This window comes from Gobio gobio, assembly GCF_949357685.1.
Source record: "Gobio gobio genome assembly, chromosome: 17".
NCBI classification, from domain to species: domain Eukaryota; kingdom Metazoa; phylum Chordata; class Actinopteri; order Cypriniformes; family Gobionidae; genus Gobio; species Gobio gobio.
In genome coordinates this window covers 15,424,988-15,444,498 of record NC_137110.1, presented here as the reverse complement: position 1 = coordinate 15,444,498, position 19,511 = coordinate 15,424,988, and the positions used below count along the sequence as shown (strand labels likewise).

General features: G+C 38.8%; 1 protein-coding gene across 1 annotated transcript; it reads left to right on the top strand.

Moving 5' to 3' along the window:
* The first annotated feature begins 698 nt into the window (after positions 1 to 698).
* On the top strand, positions 699 to 5,335 carry LOC307140808 (serine protease 27-like). Its single transcript, XM_079840543.1, has 8 exons — positions 699 to 925; positions 1,758 to 1,778; positions 1,867 to 2,029; positions 2,127 to 2,395; positions 2,487 to 2,632; positions 3,545 to 3,758; positions 3,840 to 3,953; positions 4,406 to 5,335. The coding sequence occupies exons 1-8, from the start codon at positions 877 to 879 to the stop codon at positions 4,408 to 4,410; spliced, it is 981 nt and encodes a 326-aa protein (XP_079696669.1). The 5' UTR covers positions 699 to 876; the 3' UTR covers positions 4,411 to 5,335.
* Positions 5,336 to 19,511: the final 14,176 nt, after the last annotated feature.

Genomic DNA, 19,511 nt, shown 5'->3' with positions numbered 1-19,511 from the left:
ACTGGTTTGTAGCAGGCTATGTCTGGCCCACACACAACAAGCCAAAACTCACACTAAAACCAGCTTGATGTGTGTGGGCCAGATATGGTCCAGATGACCATTGCCACTGTCAGAACTGAGCCATATGTACCATAGTTGGCCCAGACGAGGCCCGGAAATGTATGTTAGGTTCTACACTATCCTGCAATTTTCGTTGGTTTCAAAACACTCCACGCTGTATATTACCTGCTCTTTTTCACTTAAATAATATCTGCACCACATTTGCATAGGCTGTACCATTTGAATTGGTTGACTGCCAAATTAAAATATTAAACAGAAAGAGAAAATAATGTTATTAACCAGTTCATGGCAATTTCAAATAAGCGTTTCTGTTCAGAACAATTCAACTTGATTTCATTTTTGTTTGTTCCTTTTAAAAAAAAAATTGTTTACAGTTTTTGTTTATGTTCCTTGAACTGGTTCAAAGCCCCGATTTAAACAAACACTGACTCACCTATCCTGTGTATGTCTTTTATGAGTAATCATAAAGTACAGCTCATTGTCTGTGTCTGATATTAAAGTGTATATTGGCATGGCTTTATGTATGTTTTTTTTTTCTTTATTCATGTGTTAGAAAGAAAGCAAGCAGGAAGTTTGAAATTGACAGTGAAGTCACTGGTTATACTTGTCAGCTTAGGCCTACAAAAAAAGAAAGTGAAGAATGAAACAGGGTGACAAAAAATGGAGGAGGAGCACTAGGAGAAGTGGGCAGGTGGGTGAGTGACCAGAAGAGCAATTTGAGAAGCACAACAATATATAAAAGGGACTGTAAGAGCCACTTTGTACCAAATTACCACAAGCATCCATTCTGCTAAAGAACAGAGGGACTGTGTGAAGATGTGGAGATCAACATGTGTCACGTTGACCCTGCTCCTGTGTGTCAAAGGTAAGGTCTCATGATATATCTATTAATGTGGGGATAACTGTGAAGACATAATACAGATCAAATGTGAATACATTTTTGTTTTCTTTGTGGCACAGCACATAAGAGCAGTCCAAGGGCTATGAAAATAATGACTTATTAACTTGAAACTTGCAGTTCAGTAAGTGAATCATGTAGGGCTGTACCAGAATATTCAAATATTCGTTCGGTGGGTTGGTATTCGATTTTCAAATTTGGGATTTCACTTACATTTCGCTTTGAAACCAAATCTTCTGCGATTGTCATTCAGCTCCTCACTCTCGTGATGAATGAAATCTGACTCTCGTTCGGCTCACGCTACACGTTCAGTTTTTAATTCTCTAACTGAACTAAACTATTTTTACTGCTATAAAATATCAAAACAATGGTGGGCACGGTGCCGCGGTGGTGGGCAAGTGACTCTCTCTCTCTAGTGGGGTGCATCCTGGTTCATTTTTTATAATAAGATAGGCCTACAAAGGAAAAAGGTTTGTGAGAAACTTCGTTCTGAGCAACAATAATTTTTTAAAATCCAAGAAATCATTCTTTCTTTGTTACTTTTACAGAAACCTATAAATGTTTTACATGTGATTACTGGGCATATGGAATGCACTTGCAGGATATGGGGTCAATGTCACTTGTTGAATAGTTAGGGGAAATAGTTGAGCTTATTTGTAATAAAACCGGTTTGCCCAGAGATGTTTTCCTCATGTTCAGTCTCTCAAGTTAAATGTCCCATTATCAGAGCAATGATCTCTGGCAGGGTCATTATTGAGGGAAATATTAAAATGAATGCACTTTATTTCTGCCCTTGCAGGTTCACTTTCTCAGCTGAATGGTAAGAGCTTCTCTCTTTCTTCAAATATCAACATCAAAAAGTTTATGTAGAAATGCTTATGTGAACAATCCTTCTCCCTCTCTCATAGTTTGTGGACAAGCCCCTCTAAACACTCGTATTGTGGGTGGTGTGGCTGCGCCCACTGGATCGTGGCCGTGGCAGGTCAGTCTGCACAGCTCCAGAGGTCATTTTTGCGGAGGCTCTCTCATCAACAATGAATGGGTGCTGACAGCAGCTCACTGTTTACCTGGGTAAAATTCACATCAAAACACTTTTTTTTATTGATACAATATACTTAGTATATTGTTTTGTTCTTCTCTCACTTTCATGTTCTCTGACTGTATTCAGTGTCAGCATATCCAGTCTGCGTGTGTACTTGGGAAGGAGGACACAGCAGGGAGTCAATGCCAATGAAGTCATGAGAACTGTGAGAATGAAAATTGTTCACAGCTCTTACAACAGCAACACAAATAACAATGACATCGCTCTGCTACGCCTGTCCTCCACAGTTACCTTCAATAACTACATTAGACCCGTGTGTCTGGCAGCCCAGAACAGCGTCTTCAGTACCGGCACCAGCAGTTGGATCACAGGCTGGGGAGATGTTCGAGCTGGAGGTAGAAAACACACACAAACCCATCAATTCACATATACATCAACTTCTAACATCACTAATTAATAATTATGTGTGCGTGTGTGTACATTCAGTGAGCCTACCTGCTCCTGGGACTCTTCAGGAGACTATGGTTCCAGTGGTGGACAATACTCGATGTAATACTCTGCTGGGTTCTGGATCTGTTACCAACAACATGATCTGTGCTGGTTTAACACAGGGAGGCAAAGACACCTGCCAGGTACACTGTTAAATCTAATTAGTTAGACTTACTTAAAAAAACATGCAAACTGATTGCCATTAAAAAAACAAATAAAGTGAAATAGGAATAGCATGTTGTGCTAACAAATGCTTAGTTAGTATAGTTCACTTACACAAGAGTTCTAGTAACTACAAAAGAACTGTAGCGAGTACTTGATATTTTACATTAGATTTACTCTTATTATGACTTAGTATAGCTATCATATTTGTTACCATTGTTGTGTTTTGATGCTAAATGTTGACATCTGTGTGTGACTCAAGCATGATCAACTGCAAGATATTGTTACAAGAGGCATTATATCAACCCAATTAAAAGTTTCACACATTGATTTCACAATCAATAAAATTGTTAACTGTCATTATGTGACATAAAGGGAAATACTATATAGGTTCATTTTAAAAGGTGACCTAATTTCTGACTAAGTCATTAACTATAGTCAGAAGCTCAACTTTTAAAAGCAACCTATTTATTACTTCTCTTCCTTTGAAACCAAATCACTGTAGTTTCTTGTTGCATCGCCGCATCAATAGGAATGCTCCAAGTGCCCAACCAAAGTGAACACTAATTACCATGTTTTTTTTTTCTCTTGACAAAATGACACTCTAACCAATCAATAAATCTTAACTTGGGTTTTCTGAGTAAACAAGGAATAGTATGTGAACAGTATATTACTAGATTTTTACAAGTAAGACATTAAGTAAAGTTAACTAAAAAGTGTTAGTTAGAATCACTATTGGATTTTACAGTGTACAAATAAACCTGACCAGATTATTACTACAATCTGTGTACACATGCATTTCCTGTCACATGTAATTGTCCCATCCTGATAAAAAGGCCCCAAAATGTAAAAAAAAACGTCTCCTTTGACTTTCTGTTTGTCTTTCTCTGTAGGGTGATTCTGGTGGTCCAATGGTGAGTCTGCAGTGTTCAGCGTGGGTTCAGGCTGGCATCACCAGCTGGGGGCGTGGTTGTGCCAATCCCAACTCTCCTGGGGTGTACACCCGTGTGTCTCAATATCAGTCTTGGATCAGGAACAATATCGGTCAGAACCTGCCGGGATTTGTCACCTTCAACCCCCCAAATTCGTGCTCCTCTGCCAGCCTAAGTAAAACTCTCTCTCAGACACCTACACACGTATATCCACCTAAAGCATACTCGTTTGATTAATGCTGGTTTGTATGCACAGCCTCAACCTCCTGTAGGGGAAGATGCAACGAGAAGTACAACATTTTAAATCGCTGCAACTGCAATACTAACTGCACAACAAAATGCTGCAGTGATTACAGACAGCGTTGTGCCAGTAAGTCCAAACACATTCATTTCCATAATAAACAAAGAAACGCAAACAAAATTCATATAAAAGTTGTTGTATTAGAAACAAAATATCAAACATCTGCAAACAAATGATGCGTCACTTACCCAGCTTACTTCACTTTTTTGCAATTACGTTTAATTGACTGGTCTTGAGGTGATAGTTATTAGATGTATGAAGTCAGTGTTTTGTCTCCATTTTGAACAATATTTCTATTGATTTGTATTATATTCATTTAAAACTTAACAAAAGTTCCTTTTGTGAAATGTCTTGCTTGAAAAGTGATCATTTATGTAAAATAAATGCCCCTTGCTTTGATATATAATGCAGAAATACAGATCTGTTTGTTTTATTGCTGAATTAAACATACACTTTGCATGTCCAAAAAGTAAAGACCAAAATGAACTCTCTCTTGCTCACTTTTGTTTTTGTCTCTGCAGTGTGAAGTATGTCGTAACTCAATGGATTATTCTTCAGTGCTACTTTGGGAATATTGCACAGTGCAAACAGTCTGTCAAAGATCTGCTGCACTGACTTCACTCAGGAGTCTCTCTCTCTCTCTCTCTCTCTCTCTCTCTCTCTCTCTCTCTCTCTCTCTATAGTTGTATTATTTAACCAGCAAGATTAATTGTAGGCACTTTAAACTTTTTTTCTTCATAAGCATATGTACATTTCTCATATACAAATGTTATATGTAGCTAACAATGACTTGGAATTTAAAATCGATGTGTTTGTGATCACAGTACATTTCTGCTGAACACTACTGGGCATTTCTTTGAGTTTAAATGCATATTTATGTCACTAAATTCTTGAACATATATTAAAGCAATGCAAGTATAATGATATGTCATGGCTTTTTATCAGAATCATTACTTCAAAAAACTGTCTGTCTTTTAATGCCTTTTGCGTAATAAATCTCTCCAACAGGGAGCGCCGTGAGCACTGCCTTCACGTGCTATCGGAATTATCGTAAATACGAGTTTCCTAGGTAAAAATTGCACATGAACGCCCTCTGATGTCGTGTTTACCACTGGGAAGTTCGGAAATAATTTTGATACCCCAATTCCCGAGATGGGCGTGTCATATGGTGGCGGGGAGAACTACTGCTGTGGCAGGTGTGGTTTTATTGTTTTTTTTTCCAAAACAGCTAGGTCGTCTTATCTTGACATTAATGTAGTACATATTTACATGTAAGAGTAATCATATGAAGCGTATTGTATGTTTGGTACACAGCGGAAAATAGCCTGCATTTGACTGAAATTACAGAATCAGCAGAAAGCGGACTATGTGGAATGTTTATATGGTTGTCGGTGCATGGGACACTACATATGATGTTGGTTTTAATAAGATTTTCCCAATAAATAGGCATGAATAACCTGGTGTCCACCATGATTCCTGTTCACTCCGACAACAAAGCACTTGAATGCAACAAGCTCGTAATCACGATTTCTAAAGTGGGAATTAGGAAATTTCCGATAGCACGTGAAGGCAGCAATGCCTCCTTCACGTGCTATCGAAATTATCGTAAACACTAGTTTCCTAGTTAAAAGATGGGACATGAACGCCCTCTCAAGTCACAATTTTAATGTATAATGACCTCATAATCACGACTTCAAAAGTGGGAAGTAGGACATTTCCGATAGCACATGAAGGCAGCATAACTACATAGGCTACATATCACAAATTACACACTAGATATAGTCTTACGCAGCAGGACCTTTGACTATGAGCATAAAGTCTGAACCATCAACTAAAGATGGGCACACACTGTGCGATTTCTGTGCGATTTCAGCAAGATTACCTACTCACACTGTACGAGTAGTAAAGCCATAGCTCACGATTTATGTGCTCACACTGTGCGGTCCGATCGTCGAGCGCGACATCAGGGGCCCGTTCTTCGTACCTCGCTAACTCAGTTAGCCGGATTTGATTGTTGACGATTTGGCATGATCTTGGATTGTTTGGTTCTTCGACGCTCATCCTGGACTTGCTGTCATAGCAACAGGTCCGTTAGCTTAAACCTGCTCGCGAGCAGGCTTTTTCATGTAAACAGGATTAGATTGCATCTTGAGGTGATACTTAAAATCTGTCCCAGCCACTGCTACTTTATTACAAGAGTTCTTTACTGAACCAGGGGCAATACTAATCATTTTAAATAATAATAATATACAATTTTTTTAATTGTATATGTATATGAGAATGAATATAATATTATAATGTTGTGTATAATACTATAGACACAGCCACTTGATTGAGCGATTTATTTGTGATGGAATAATTACTTTATAATTTTATTGGAGGTTTGCACACATGTTGTACAGTTCATCTGAGCCGTGCATTAATTTAAGTGATGACGGATATTATGGGATGGCTTGATGCAGCGCAGGAGATGCGGAGAATTTGATCTTGACCCTTAAAAACGTTAATACTGTCACGTTACAAATCTGCTTCAAATTGATGAATTATTACAATTAAAAATTGAATTACAACATTGAAATAAAAATGTAAAGGGTGTACAAATACTGTATAAAATCGTGAATAATTGGTAATCACGATTGATTGATCACAATTGGTAAGAACGAAGGAGCTCATCGTGGACTTCAGGAAGGAGTCAAGAGGCACACACGACACCATCCACATCAATGGAATGGCTGTTGAGCGTGTCTCCAGTTTCAAGTTCCTGGGGATCCACATCTCGGCGGACATGTCGTGGACGACCAACACCTCCAGCCTGGTCAAGAAGGCTCACCAGCGCCTCTTCTTCCTGAGGACACTGAGGAAGAATCAGCTCTCCTCGGCCATCCTGGTGAACTTCTACCGCTGCGCAATAGAAAGCATCCTGACCAACTGTGTGGCAGTGTGGTATGGGAGCTGCTCTGTTGCGGAGCGCAAGGCACTGCAGCGGGTGGTGAAAACTGCCCAGCGCATCACAGGGACTCCACTGCCTGCCATCGAGCACATCCAGAGGAAACGCTGTCTGCATCGAGCTCGCAGCATCCTCAAGGACTCCTCTCACCCAGCCCACAGACTGTTTTCTCTCCTGCCCTCCGGCAGGCGTTTCAGGATCCTCCGGACCAGGACCAGCAGACTAAAGAACAGTTTTTTCCCCAGAGCTGTCTCTTTATTGAACTCAAACCCCCGTTGATCCACTTCCCTCATAAACTGATAACTCTCCTACCTCACATCTGCCTTCACTTTGTTATTTGCACTACTGACTGTTTATCACAGTAACAACTGTTTACTTATGCATTCTGCACCACCATACCGTAACTGGATAATGCTCATCTGCACTGCCGACTGTATTTACAGTAACAATGTTTACATTTGCATTTTGCACCGTACTTCTAACTGGAATATGCAACCACTTTCCACTGCACTTTTACACTTTCTTTCGGATAGCTCTGTCCATAATTTATTGTACTAACTTAATCCACTGCTATATTCCTCATATTAGCCTAACATATTATTGTATACCTCTAACTGTAAATTCTGTTCAAGTAATAACCGTCTGTATATTTATTCATAGTACATAGTCACCTGTAAATTCTGTTTATAGTAATAGCCATCTGTATATTTATTCATAGTACATATTCACCTGTAAATTCTGTTTATAGTAATAGCCATCTGTATATTTATTCACTGTATATATTCATCTGTAAATTCAGTTCTACTTATAGTAATAACCATCTCTCTACTTATACATATTTATATATATTCAGAACATTTTTATGTCCTGCACTTACGCAACCATTGTATATATCCTGCACTTGCTGCTATTGCACTTCTGGTTAGACCTAAACTGCATTTCGTTGCCTTGTACTTGTACTTGTGTAATGACAATAAAGTTGAATCTAATCATGTAACAAAAAAAACATTTATCATTGATCTATTATAACTTTTATGTTGGTTTGGTCGTTTAGCCATTTCCTTATAAAGCTCCAGATATTCGTGGTTTTTTTTTGTGTAATTTGCCAAGTTTTTTGCCAGGTGGCTTTTTTAATTATATGATGTCATTACGTTGCTGTCTTGACGCCAGCCAATCGCTGCATTGCTGATCGTGGTTTCTAGTATCGATGCATCTGCCCTCTTCAGGGAAAACAAGAACGCACAGTGATCTTAGATCATTCAATCCAGATATTTAAATCCAATCAGCAAATTCGTTTGAAGAACCAAATTATCCAGACATCAGTTATCACGATTAAAAGATCTGGGATCTGTCAAATCATCTCAGATGTATTAAGCGAGGTACGAAGAACGGGCCCCTGCTCACACTATAGGCTACGAGAGAGATTATACACGGGTTTCCTGTTTACAAACATTACAGGGTGCGTGCGCATCCTGGAGGCAGAAAGACAGATCGCTGAGCTGGGGCCCGTTCTTCGTACCTCGCTTAATACATCTAAGATGATTTGACAGATCCCAGATCTTTTAATCGTGATAACTGATTAAATTAAATGATCTAAGATTACTGAGCGTTCTTTTTTTCCCTGAAGAGGGCAGATGCATCGATACTCGAAACCACGATCAGCAATGCAGCGATTGGCTGGCGTCAAGACAGCAACGTAATGACATCATATAATTAAAAAGCCACCTGGCAAAAATCTTGACAAATTACACAAAAAAACCCCACGAATTTCTGAACCTTTATAAGGAAACAGCCAAACGACCAAACCAACATAAAAGTTATAATAGATAAATGATAAACGTTTTTTTTTTTTTTTTACATGATTACCAATTATTTATATTCACGATTTTATACAGTATTTGTACACCCTTTACATTTTTATTTCAATGTTGTAATTTAATTTTTAATTTAATTTGAAGCAGATTTGTAACGTGACAGTTTCTTATGGGTCAAGATCAAATGATCCTCTCTTGCGCTGCATCAAGCCACTCCCATAATATCCGTGATCACTTAATGCACGGCTCAGAGTAACTGTACAACATGTGTGTAAACCAATAAAAACAAAATGATATAAAATAATTATTCCATCACAAATAAATCGCTCAATCAAGTGGCTGTGTCTATAGTATTATACACAACATTATACATTCTCATATACATATACAATATAACATTTTTATATTATTATTTAAAATTATTATTATTGCCCCAGGTTCAGTAATGCACTCTTGTTATAAAGTAGCAGTGGCTGGGACAGATTTTAAGTATCACCTCAAGATGCAATCTAATCCTGTTTACATGAAATAAGCCTGCTCATGAGCAGGTTTAATCTTACGGACCTGTTACTATGACAGCAAGTCCAGGATGAGCTTCGAAGAACCAAACAATCCAAGATCATGCCAAATCGTCAACAATAAAATCCAGCTAACTGATTTAGCGAGGTACGAAGAACGGGCCCCTGGTCCGCTACTGCAACAACCTTAAGTATTGAAGCTTTCCTTATTGTTTGTATATAACTGCTGACTCAATAAAACGTGATTTTAGTTGGATCTGTTTGTCTGTCTTTAATTTTGCAGTGTTGCTGTGATACATGTATGAATGATCATGTTAGGCTAGTAATGTACTAGCCGCATCTACTGGACAGCGCGAATTTGTTTTTATTTACGTGCCACATTTCATGACTGCACATATATACACAAAATACTAAACTGTAAATAAAATATTTGACAATGGATTACGTGGGAAGCCTTAGTACCTCCGACCGTGCCGATTATATATATAAAAAAACTTACTCTCAGCAATGGTGAGATCTTGCCAGATCCTTACGCTATACATGACGATCTGTGGATTGTGGATGACAAAAAATGGCCAGCAATTGAATCGCCTGATATATACAATTATCTAATTCAGACACCAAGTGTGTATACTAGAGAAAGTATTAGAGCGTACAAATCCCTCGCATACAACTACGTGCGGTCATGTGCAGATTTTAAATACTTTGATGCTGCACCGGATTTTTGCGTGTTTAGGTCAGGTGTGCTCCCTAGTCAAAGGCAAGGGATTAAAGCCAAGCCTATGATGCCTGGGTGTATGTCCACAAGGCCCTTGGGTACATCCTCACGGCTAACTGCAAATGCATGGCAGGGTACGTCTACCTATCAAAATGTACCTGCAATAACAAAAATAATTTTTTGGCAAACGCATGCTTCCCCCTATAGGTATGTTAAACATCAGACACCCAGCACTGGCTCTGTTGGTACAATTAACCACGCAGCAACTCCTTGGCATTTTGACTTACAGACATGCCGCTACCAACCTACAACACGAGAGGTTTCTTCTTTCTGCCTCTCGGGTGCGTGCGCAAGCAGTGATGACGTCGCCGAGAAATCCATGTATAGCCTGCTATCGACATCAAGAGGATTTAGCATTTCCAATTTATTTATAAAAATGATTATCATTATTAGGGTAGGCCTACTTTTGTTATTAAATTGACATTACATTTAATTTGCCCCAACAACAATTTCATAACGCATCAATGCATAAACAACATGCTGCATAATAAAATAATAGATAAATTAGCTTACTCCTCATTATTTAAAAACATTTAACATGATTAAACAAGGAATTATAGGCCTATAATTAAAACTATTATCAATATGTCAGAACACTGCATTAATATCAGTCTCAATGAAAAGTAAGATCAGCTTTATTTAAAAAACAACTTGTTTAAAAGGAAATGGGCCTACTTCGCTATTTTTTTTTTTTTCACAATGGCACAAGAGACATATGAAGAAAAAAATTAAGTAGGCTATTATCAGCTTATGTTAAAGTAGATCTATCTGTCTCGGTGAGAACATGCGCCAAAAGCTTGTCAGATTTTACTTTCACTTTCTGAATAATTGACTGGGTTTGAGACTCTCGCGCACATTACGTTTGCACATTTAAATTGGCACATTAGGTGATATGCACTGACTCGCCTTCATGATTAAAAAAATAAATAAAAAAACTGACGTGACATTTTATGTCAAATGATGGACAACGGTTCACATTTCCCGTGATAATGAAATTAAGTAAATATTAAATAATAGTAAATAAATAAAGTGTGAAAGTAAGATTAATGATCAAGTAGCTAAATGAAAAAAGTGGCGCTGGATATGCTACAAGGTGCTTTGGAAGACTAGATTATCCATTTTACAACACGAACTGGAGGTGCAAGTTTGTTAAATTTCTAATAGTTGATAGCTGCTTAAAGAACTTAAAGATCTCCCTCTTTCGGTTTTCTTTCTTGCTGCATTAAAGATGAAATGGTTCAACTTCTGCTATCGCACAGGCGCAGTGAGGGGAAATAGGGCATCAAGATTCAAGATTCAAGATTCAAGATTCAAGATTTCAATTCAAGATTCAAGATTCAAGAGTTTTATTTGTCACATACACAGTTATATACACAATATACAACTGGCAGTGAAATGTAAACAGGTCCGCTCCATGGACAGTGCAAATAACAGTTACAAGAAATTAAATAGAAATAGAATAAAATTAGAATAAAAAGTATTAACATAAGTAGAATTATAAATAAATCAAGTAAAAGATAAAAATAGGAAATAAGATAAAAATAAAAATATAAAAAATATGTGGATATGATAAGTGAGATAAACTGTAGACTTAAAAATAAGTGGTTAACATAAAATATATAATATGTATATATAAAGAAGTATAATGTGCAAGGTTTATTACAGGTTGTTACGCAGTAACAATAGGGACGTAAAGTGCAGTGCAATTGCAGTATGTGGATGTTAATGTTAAAGACTGTATGTTTATGTGTGTGCGGGATGAAGTGAGTCACGTGACTGAGTTCAGGAGTCTGATGGCCTGGGGGAAGAAACTCCTCCAGAGTCTTTCAGTCTTTGCCATCAGGCTACGGAAGCGCTTACCAGATGGCAGCAGGGTGAAGTGAGAGTTTGCAGGGTGATTAATGTCTCTGATGATTTTGGTAGCTCTACCTCTGCAGCGTTTGGTGTAGATGTCCTGCAGAGACGGGAGAGCTGAGCCTGAGATGCGCTCGGATAAGCGCACCACTCTTTGCAGGGCTTTGCAGTCGTGACTGGTGCTGTTCCCGTACCACGCTGTGATGCACTGAGTCAGGACACTTTCTATCGCCCCTCGATAGAAAGTTTTCAGGATGGCTGGTGAAACCCTGAATTTCCTCAGCTGGCGCAGGTGGTACAGTCTTTGCCTGGCTTTTTTCACCTGTGTGAGCCAGGTGAAAAGCTCTGGTAGAGTGAGCTCACACTTTTTTCACCAGTGTGAGCTCACTCTACCAGAGAGTGAGCATCAATTGGCAGCTCTGCTTCAGCTGTGCGATAACCTCACGAGGGGCACCCAGAATTTCTGACATGCCAGAAATTCATCTGACCATCCGATTGCGGATCGGGAGAGGTTTGTCGCAGGGACGTCGTTAGGCCTATTTTAGGGGGGCTGAAGCTACCCCAAAATGTTCCTAAGCCCCCCTAAATGATAATAAGAACCACAATAACAATTCGATTTATCAATAACCGTATCCTCCTCATTCATATTTAGATGCAACAAATTATATATATCCAGCTACAAAAAAATAGCCGAAAAGTAGGTATTTGGACAGAAGTACAAAGAGTCCTTGTGCTATTAAGATGATCGCGTCTCGTTGGTGAACTGTGGCAGCTTTCAGAGCGTTGCAGACCGGAGCGCTCCTGCAAGAAACTGCCAGGAGGATTCATCTCCGTTACCAAGGTTATAATCGTTAACGAAAATGAACGAAAAAACTAGGTGGGTTGTCGTTAACTGAAATAAAAATAAAAACGAGGCATTACAAAAAAACGATAACTAACCAAATCTATAATGTGTTTGGCAAAACTAGCTAAAATAAAATGATGGATTAAATGTCCTAAGTTTTTGTCTTTATCAATGTCTTTCATAGAGCAAATAACGTTCCGCTGCATCTCCTTTCCCTGCGTCTCTCATTCACGCGCGCCCCACACCCACACACACACACACACACACACACACACACACACGCAGGCACGCACGCACACGCACACACACACACAGCCCGTGCTCACCGCCGTCTTCTTGAGAACGAGTGTTCGACGTTGAAAGCAAGTTCGCGAAAGGTTGGCATCTCGTGAACACCTTTACACGATCACACATTAAAAAGTGGTATAAAATATTTTTAATTCAGAATATAATTTTGTCAGTGAGTTAATGTCGACCCGAGAAGCGATTGCTATTTTAGAAAGTTAACTAGTCGCAAGTTTGAGGTAAAATGCACTTGGGTTGTCGTCTTGTCGATGTCAAAACACTATAGCCTAAGCTGTGATTCAAATATTAAACAATGTTATCGCATTAGGCTATTGTATAAGGTAAATTTAGTATAGGGTGTGAAAACTGAGCAGCTGTGTTATTTGTATAGGTTTAGCTCAATTTTAGGTTTAGCGGTATATTTGTATTTTAGGGTTGAAAAAAAATGGGTTGAATACATGCGGTTCTGTGTAATTAAATAGCATTCTGTGGACAACTTATCTTATATAGAGAGGAATTAGATATAGTATGCTAGTACCTTTTCATACATTTACATGAGCAGACAGACAATATAAGTCATTGCTTATAGTAACTCATCAGGAGCAAAATCTGACCTAAGTAAATTCCCCAATCAGCTTTGATGTGTCTAAAAGCTAACATTACAGTAACTTTTCTTTAACAGAGTAGAAATGGAAGAAGAGGATATGTCTGTCACGTTTTACTTCTTAAAATCTTGGTTTCTTGACTGGTTGTTGACGTCAGTGTAGCTCTAGATATGAGTGCAAAGATTTAGCAAACGCAAGTTACAAATACCCTGGGGGCTAAGCCCCCCCTGTATTCCAATCCTAGTGACGTCCCTGGTTTGTCGCCTCCCGTTTCCCCCTGTTCACTCACTGCACGAACACCTCACGACAAACGACGCACGTCAAAGCTGAAAATCAGCCCGACCCAAAAAAGAGTCTCACGAGACTCAGCTCGAAATGGACGAAAATCGCACAGTGTATGCCCAGCTTTAGACAGGAAGGGTTTGTGACGCAATAAAAATAAAAACAAGTTCTTTATAAGGAGAAATATCTTCAATGATTGCATAGTGCTTACATGTTTATAAAAACAAATTCTACTGATAAAGTATGTTTAATTCATAAATTGTAATTAAAATTAATCTAAATAAATAAATTAAAACTCAATCTATAAAATGATGCTATTATGGGATAGAATGGGACTCTAAAATGTTCTGTATTTGAAGCTTCTGACAGAACCTTTATTCTTCTAACGTGCGCTCAGAATTACCGTGAGTTTCCTAGGTACTGCACATGAACGCCCTCCCATTTCATAATTTGAATGAGATGAGCTCATAATCACGACCTCAGAAGTGACAAATTATCACATTTCCAATAGCACGTGAAAGCGGCATAGTAGCACATGGGTTCCACTTCACTTTTAGACAAGATGCGCACTTGCGAACTTCCCAAAGCACTTCTCTTCGGGGGGATCCCTGCTGCCATTTTGAAGTGCGTTCCACTTCGTGAAGTGGACGAGTTTATATGGATAGACCCTCGCTCCATCGATTCTGACCATAGCTCCATACCACAATGCAACACGATTGTGACGTCACCGCATATTGTTTTTAATTTACCCCACCACAAAGAACTCTATGATATATTCATTGTTTTAAAATAAAACAACCAAAACACATATACATATAGAATGCTGCATTAAACAATTTTGTAAGGTGGAAAAAAGCACCTTTGTGAACGAAACTGGAACGCAGCCCTGGAGATCTACCTGAGTGAGTTCAGATCCAACCCTGATCCAACACACCTGTGTGTAATTATAAAGTGCTCCTGAAGATCTTTATTAGCTCGTTCAGGTGTGTTTGACCTCCAGGAAGATAGATCTCCAAGAACTACTGTATATGGGCACCACTGGAGTAACACATCCAATTAATGGTGTGGCAATCTCCATGAATGACGTAGCCTATAAAAGAAATTAGTTTAAAATATTGCAGATTTAGATTTCTGTCCAAAGGAATATGCACTAAATAGTAGTATCCTTGTAAAACATGACTTTGTTTACCAGTGAATTGTTAAAACTGGCCATGTCAGTCACGTCAATCTTTTCAAGCATAAAAATTATCCCCCTTTTTTGTTGCATAAAACTGCTTCTGGCACAACTCACAAAACATCACGTTCAAATTTGACCAGAATTGCCGTAATTACAAGCTGAAACAATTCCTATAGCTGTATCCTTGATATTTCTTGACTTTAGCTGACCCAAATGACACTATACACTTGGGCGCTGAGATCTGCAGCCGCCATTTTAAACCGTTCATACTCCTAGTTTCGTTGCGTAGCAGCAGTTAAGATGCCAGAGCACTGTGAAGCATTTTCCTGTTCTAATCGGCAGACCATCGCAGGGCTTGGGGGATTACTTTTCACAAGTAACATTTAACATTACTATCGTACTATTGGTTGTATTTTGTCCTTAAATCCAGAGAATTGAGAAGGAGCAAGGATCTTTGAAAGTACTGTACTGAAATCGTAGCTAACTAACGTTAGCTAGGCTATGTATCTCCCTCCCTCAACTCAAGTGTTTTCCACATAACTTACTATTCAGATCAGAAAGAAGTTCGAAAGCACTTGTTAGATGCACAAAACTTACTTTTAGCGTTAGGTTACGTTAAGTGCCTATTACCAACACAATGCAATGTGAAGTTACAACGCTATCTCACGACCAATTCGTACATATTTTACGAGGTGGCTAATTCGTACGAATTTGTACGACCTCACTCGTACGAATTTGTACGTTTTGTCTAAACCCCAGTGACGGGTAGGTTTAGGGGCGGGGTTTGAGGTAGGTCATTCGTAAGAATTCATACGAATTTGTCAACTCGTCAAATATGTACGAATTAGCAAAAATCGTACACATTCGTACGAGTGAGGTCGTACAAATTCGTACGAATTAGCCACCTCGTAAAATATGTACGAATTGCCGTGAGATCGGGTTGGAAGTTAATATATACATTGTTCGACCAGACATAATAACTGTTATTTGTGTTTGCGCATTGGACATTAATATATTGCAGACGTCTGAACAGACGTGTGTTTGTGAGAGAGAGAGAGAGAGAGTGTATGTCACAAATCATTTTAAATTGTTTCTTCAACTTATTAAAATATCTTATTTGACTGTAACGATCTGTTTCTGTTTCTGCTTATATATCATATTTATAGTGTGTGATTTATACATTTCCTTATATCCTACTTCACATAGCCTATTTAGATTTCGGACGTCTGGTCACTTTATATCTTATATCAAAATATTATTTAACTGTTAAGCCTATGAATATTAAAATACACTGAACAATGTGGCAAGCTGGCGACCGATCCAAGATGGCGGCTCCACGGCTCGACCGTGCCAATAGGCAGTAGCGTTCGATAGGGCGTCTACCTATATGATGTTTATGCATACAATGCACTATGTACTCTCCTTTAAAGAAACACGCCACTATTTTTGAAAATAGGCTAATTTTCCAACTCCCCTAGAGTTAAACAGTTTTACCGTTTTCGAATCTGTTAGGCCGATCTCCGGATCTGGGGGTAGCACTATTAGCATAGCTTAATATCTAGCTCAAAAAAATGACCAAAAAGTTTTGCTGTTTTTCCTATTTAAAACCTGACTCTTCTGTAGTTACATCGTGTACTAAGACCAACGGAAAATGGGGAAATGAAGCCTCGTGAAGCAACCACAACACACTTCATCGTTTCAATGCTATGTGTAGCCTACAAATAAAAGCCTTACACATTTGTGTTTAATTTGTCCATTAAATAATTTAATTTACCCATTAAAGTGTGACAATAAAATATAATATGAGCTTATGATTCAATAAAATCTAATAGGTCTCTCTCTCTCCAAATCGTCAACAATCAAATCCAGCTAACTGAGTTAGCGACGTACGAAGAACGGACCCCAGAGGGGTTTTGCACAAAAGCAAGATAGGGTGACCAAACGTCCTGTTTCCCCAGGACATGTCCTGTTTTCAAGTCCTGTCCTGGCCCTAATATAACAATTTTATATCTATACAGAGGGAGCATACTTTAAATGTATTGAAATTAATAAGGAAGCTTTGAGTAAACTTCGAGTATCATTTGAGTATCTCATTGCCGGGCTGAGTGTCCCGGTTTTTGGTAATCAAAATATGGTCACCTTAAAATAAGGGATTAACCTGGGATTTTCCAGTTATCCTGGCTGAATTTAGCCCTGACTCAGTTGCATGAAAGCAAGCTAAATTAAGTTAATATGGAGATTTATTCTTTGCAGCTAGCTGGCTCCAGAGCAGGCTAACAACCAGGCTAAGATTATTCCAAGTGATATATCTGTTTCTTCTGCTGTCAATCCTACTAGAAATGAATGTGTTTTACAGTCACTCCATGGTCTTCTGTAAATTTGTAAAATCATTTAAATTATCCTGCATTAAAATACTAGATATACTGTCATTCATCCAAGTATGCCTACTGTTATTTTAGTGTTATGAAGAGTGTCAAAGAACAATACATTGCACATTATTTCAGTTTTCAAGTAGGCCTACCTCAATTTTGTTTTGATTTAGTCTATCTTTTATAAAGGATAATGTATGTCACTCTTTCATGTGTACATGCATTTTATTTGGCATTGGTAGCACTCTGTGTGGTTATCTTCCCAAATATTAGTTCCACTTCACCATGTAGTGTTCTGGCAATTCATGAAAAAGGTAGGAAACCACAATGTTTTTGGATTTTTTATTTTTATTTTGCTGTCATCACTTGTCAGCTTGGAGCTTTGGAGAGAAAAAAGATGATTCATACATTGTGTTCCAGTCATGGTTACTGTAACGATTCACCAGTGAGTGCCCCTGATCACCACCAGAGGACACTCCAACCCAGACTGTCATTCTATCATAGACTACATCACCCATAATACTTTAATTAGGATTATTAGGAACACCATACTAAAACTGTTTGACCCCCTTTCGCCTTCAGAACTGCCTTAATTCTACGTGGCATTGATTCAACAAGGTGCTGAAAGCATTCTTTAGAAATGTTGGCCCATATTGATAGGATAGCATCTTGCAGTTGATGGAGATTTGTGGGATGCACATCCAGGGCACGAAGCTCCCGTTCCACCACATCCCAAAGATGCTCTATTGGGTTGAGATCTGGTGACTGTGGGGGCCATTTTAGTACAGTGAACTCATTGTCATGTTCAAGAAACCAATTTGAAATGATTCAAGCTTTGTGACATGGTGCATTATCCTGCTGGAAGTAGCCATCAGAGGATGGGTACATGGTGGTCATAAAGGGATGGACATGGTCAGAAACAATGCTCAGGTAGGCCGTGGCATTTAAACGGTGCCCAATTGGCACTAAGGGGCCTAAAGTGTGCCAAGAAAACATCCCCCACACCATTACACCACCACCACCAGCCTGCACAGTGGTAACAAGGCATGATGGATCCATGTTCTCATTTTGTTTACGCCAAATTCTGACTCTACCATCTGAATGTCTCAACAGAAATCGAGACTCATCAGACCAGGCAACATTTTTCCAGTCTTCAACTGTCTAATTTTGGTGAGCTCTTGCAAATTGTAGCCTCTTTTTCCTATTTGTAGTGGAGATGAGTGGTACCCGGTGGGGTCTTCTGCTGTTGTAGCCCATCCGCCTCAAGGTTGTGCGTGTTGTGGCTTCTCAAATGCTTTGCTGCATACCTTGGTTGTAACGAGTGGTTATTTCAGTCAAAGTTGCTCTTCTATCAGCTTGAATCAGTCGGCCCATTCTCCTCTGACCTCTAGCATCAACAAGGCATTTTCGCCCATAGGACTGCCACATACTGGATGTTTTTCCCTTTTCATACCATTCTTTGTAAACCCTAGAAATGGTTGTGCGTGAAAATCCCAGTAACTGAGCAGATTGTGAAATACTCAGACCGGCCCGTCTGGCACCAACAACCATGCCACGCTCAAAATAGCTTAAATCACCTTTCTTTCCCATTCTGACATTCAGTTTGGAGTTCAGGAGATTGTCTTGACTGGACCACACCCCTAAATGCATTGAAGCAACTGCCATGTGATCGGTTGATTAGATTATTGCATTAATGAGAAATAACAGGTGTTTCTAATAATTCTTTAGGTGAGTGTACATTACATTAATAAAGAAACAGACACAAGTTATTTTAGTCGTAGCTAAACTGAAAAAAAGTTGAAAAATAAAAAAGGTACACAAATGAATCTTTCACATCTAAACCTAAAATGTTGTACCTTTTATATTTTGGGTACATATTTGTACCCTAAGGACCCATTGTGGACCTTTTAAATGTGTTCTGTACCCCTAGAAACAAAATTGTACCTGCACTGTACCTTTTTTTTTTCTGACAGTGGAGGGTGGTAAAACTTGTGGCACCACACAAGGACCCATAGGTGATCATGACCAGACCAGCCGCTTTAACTCGCACTGGGCCCCACATCATGCTTGGGACGGTCCTGTGTGGTTGACACAATTATTCAGAGTATGCAAGAAAATAAACTCAAAGTGAGGCATGTTGCTAACAGTGTTATA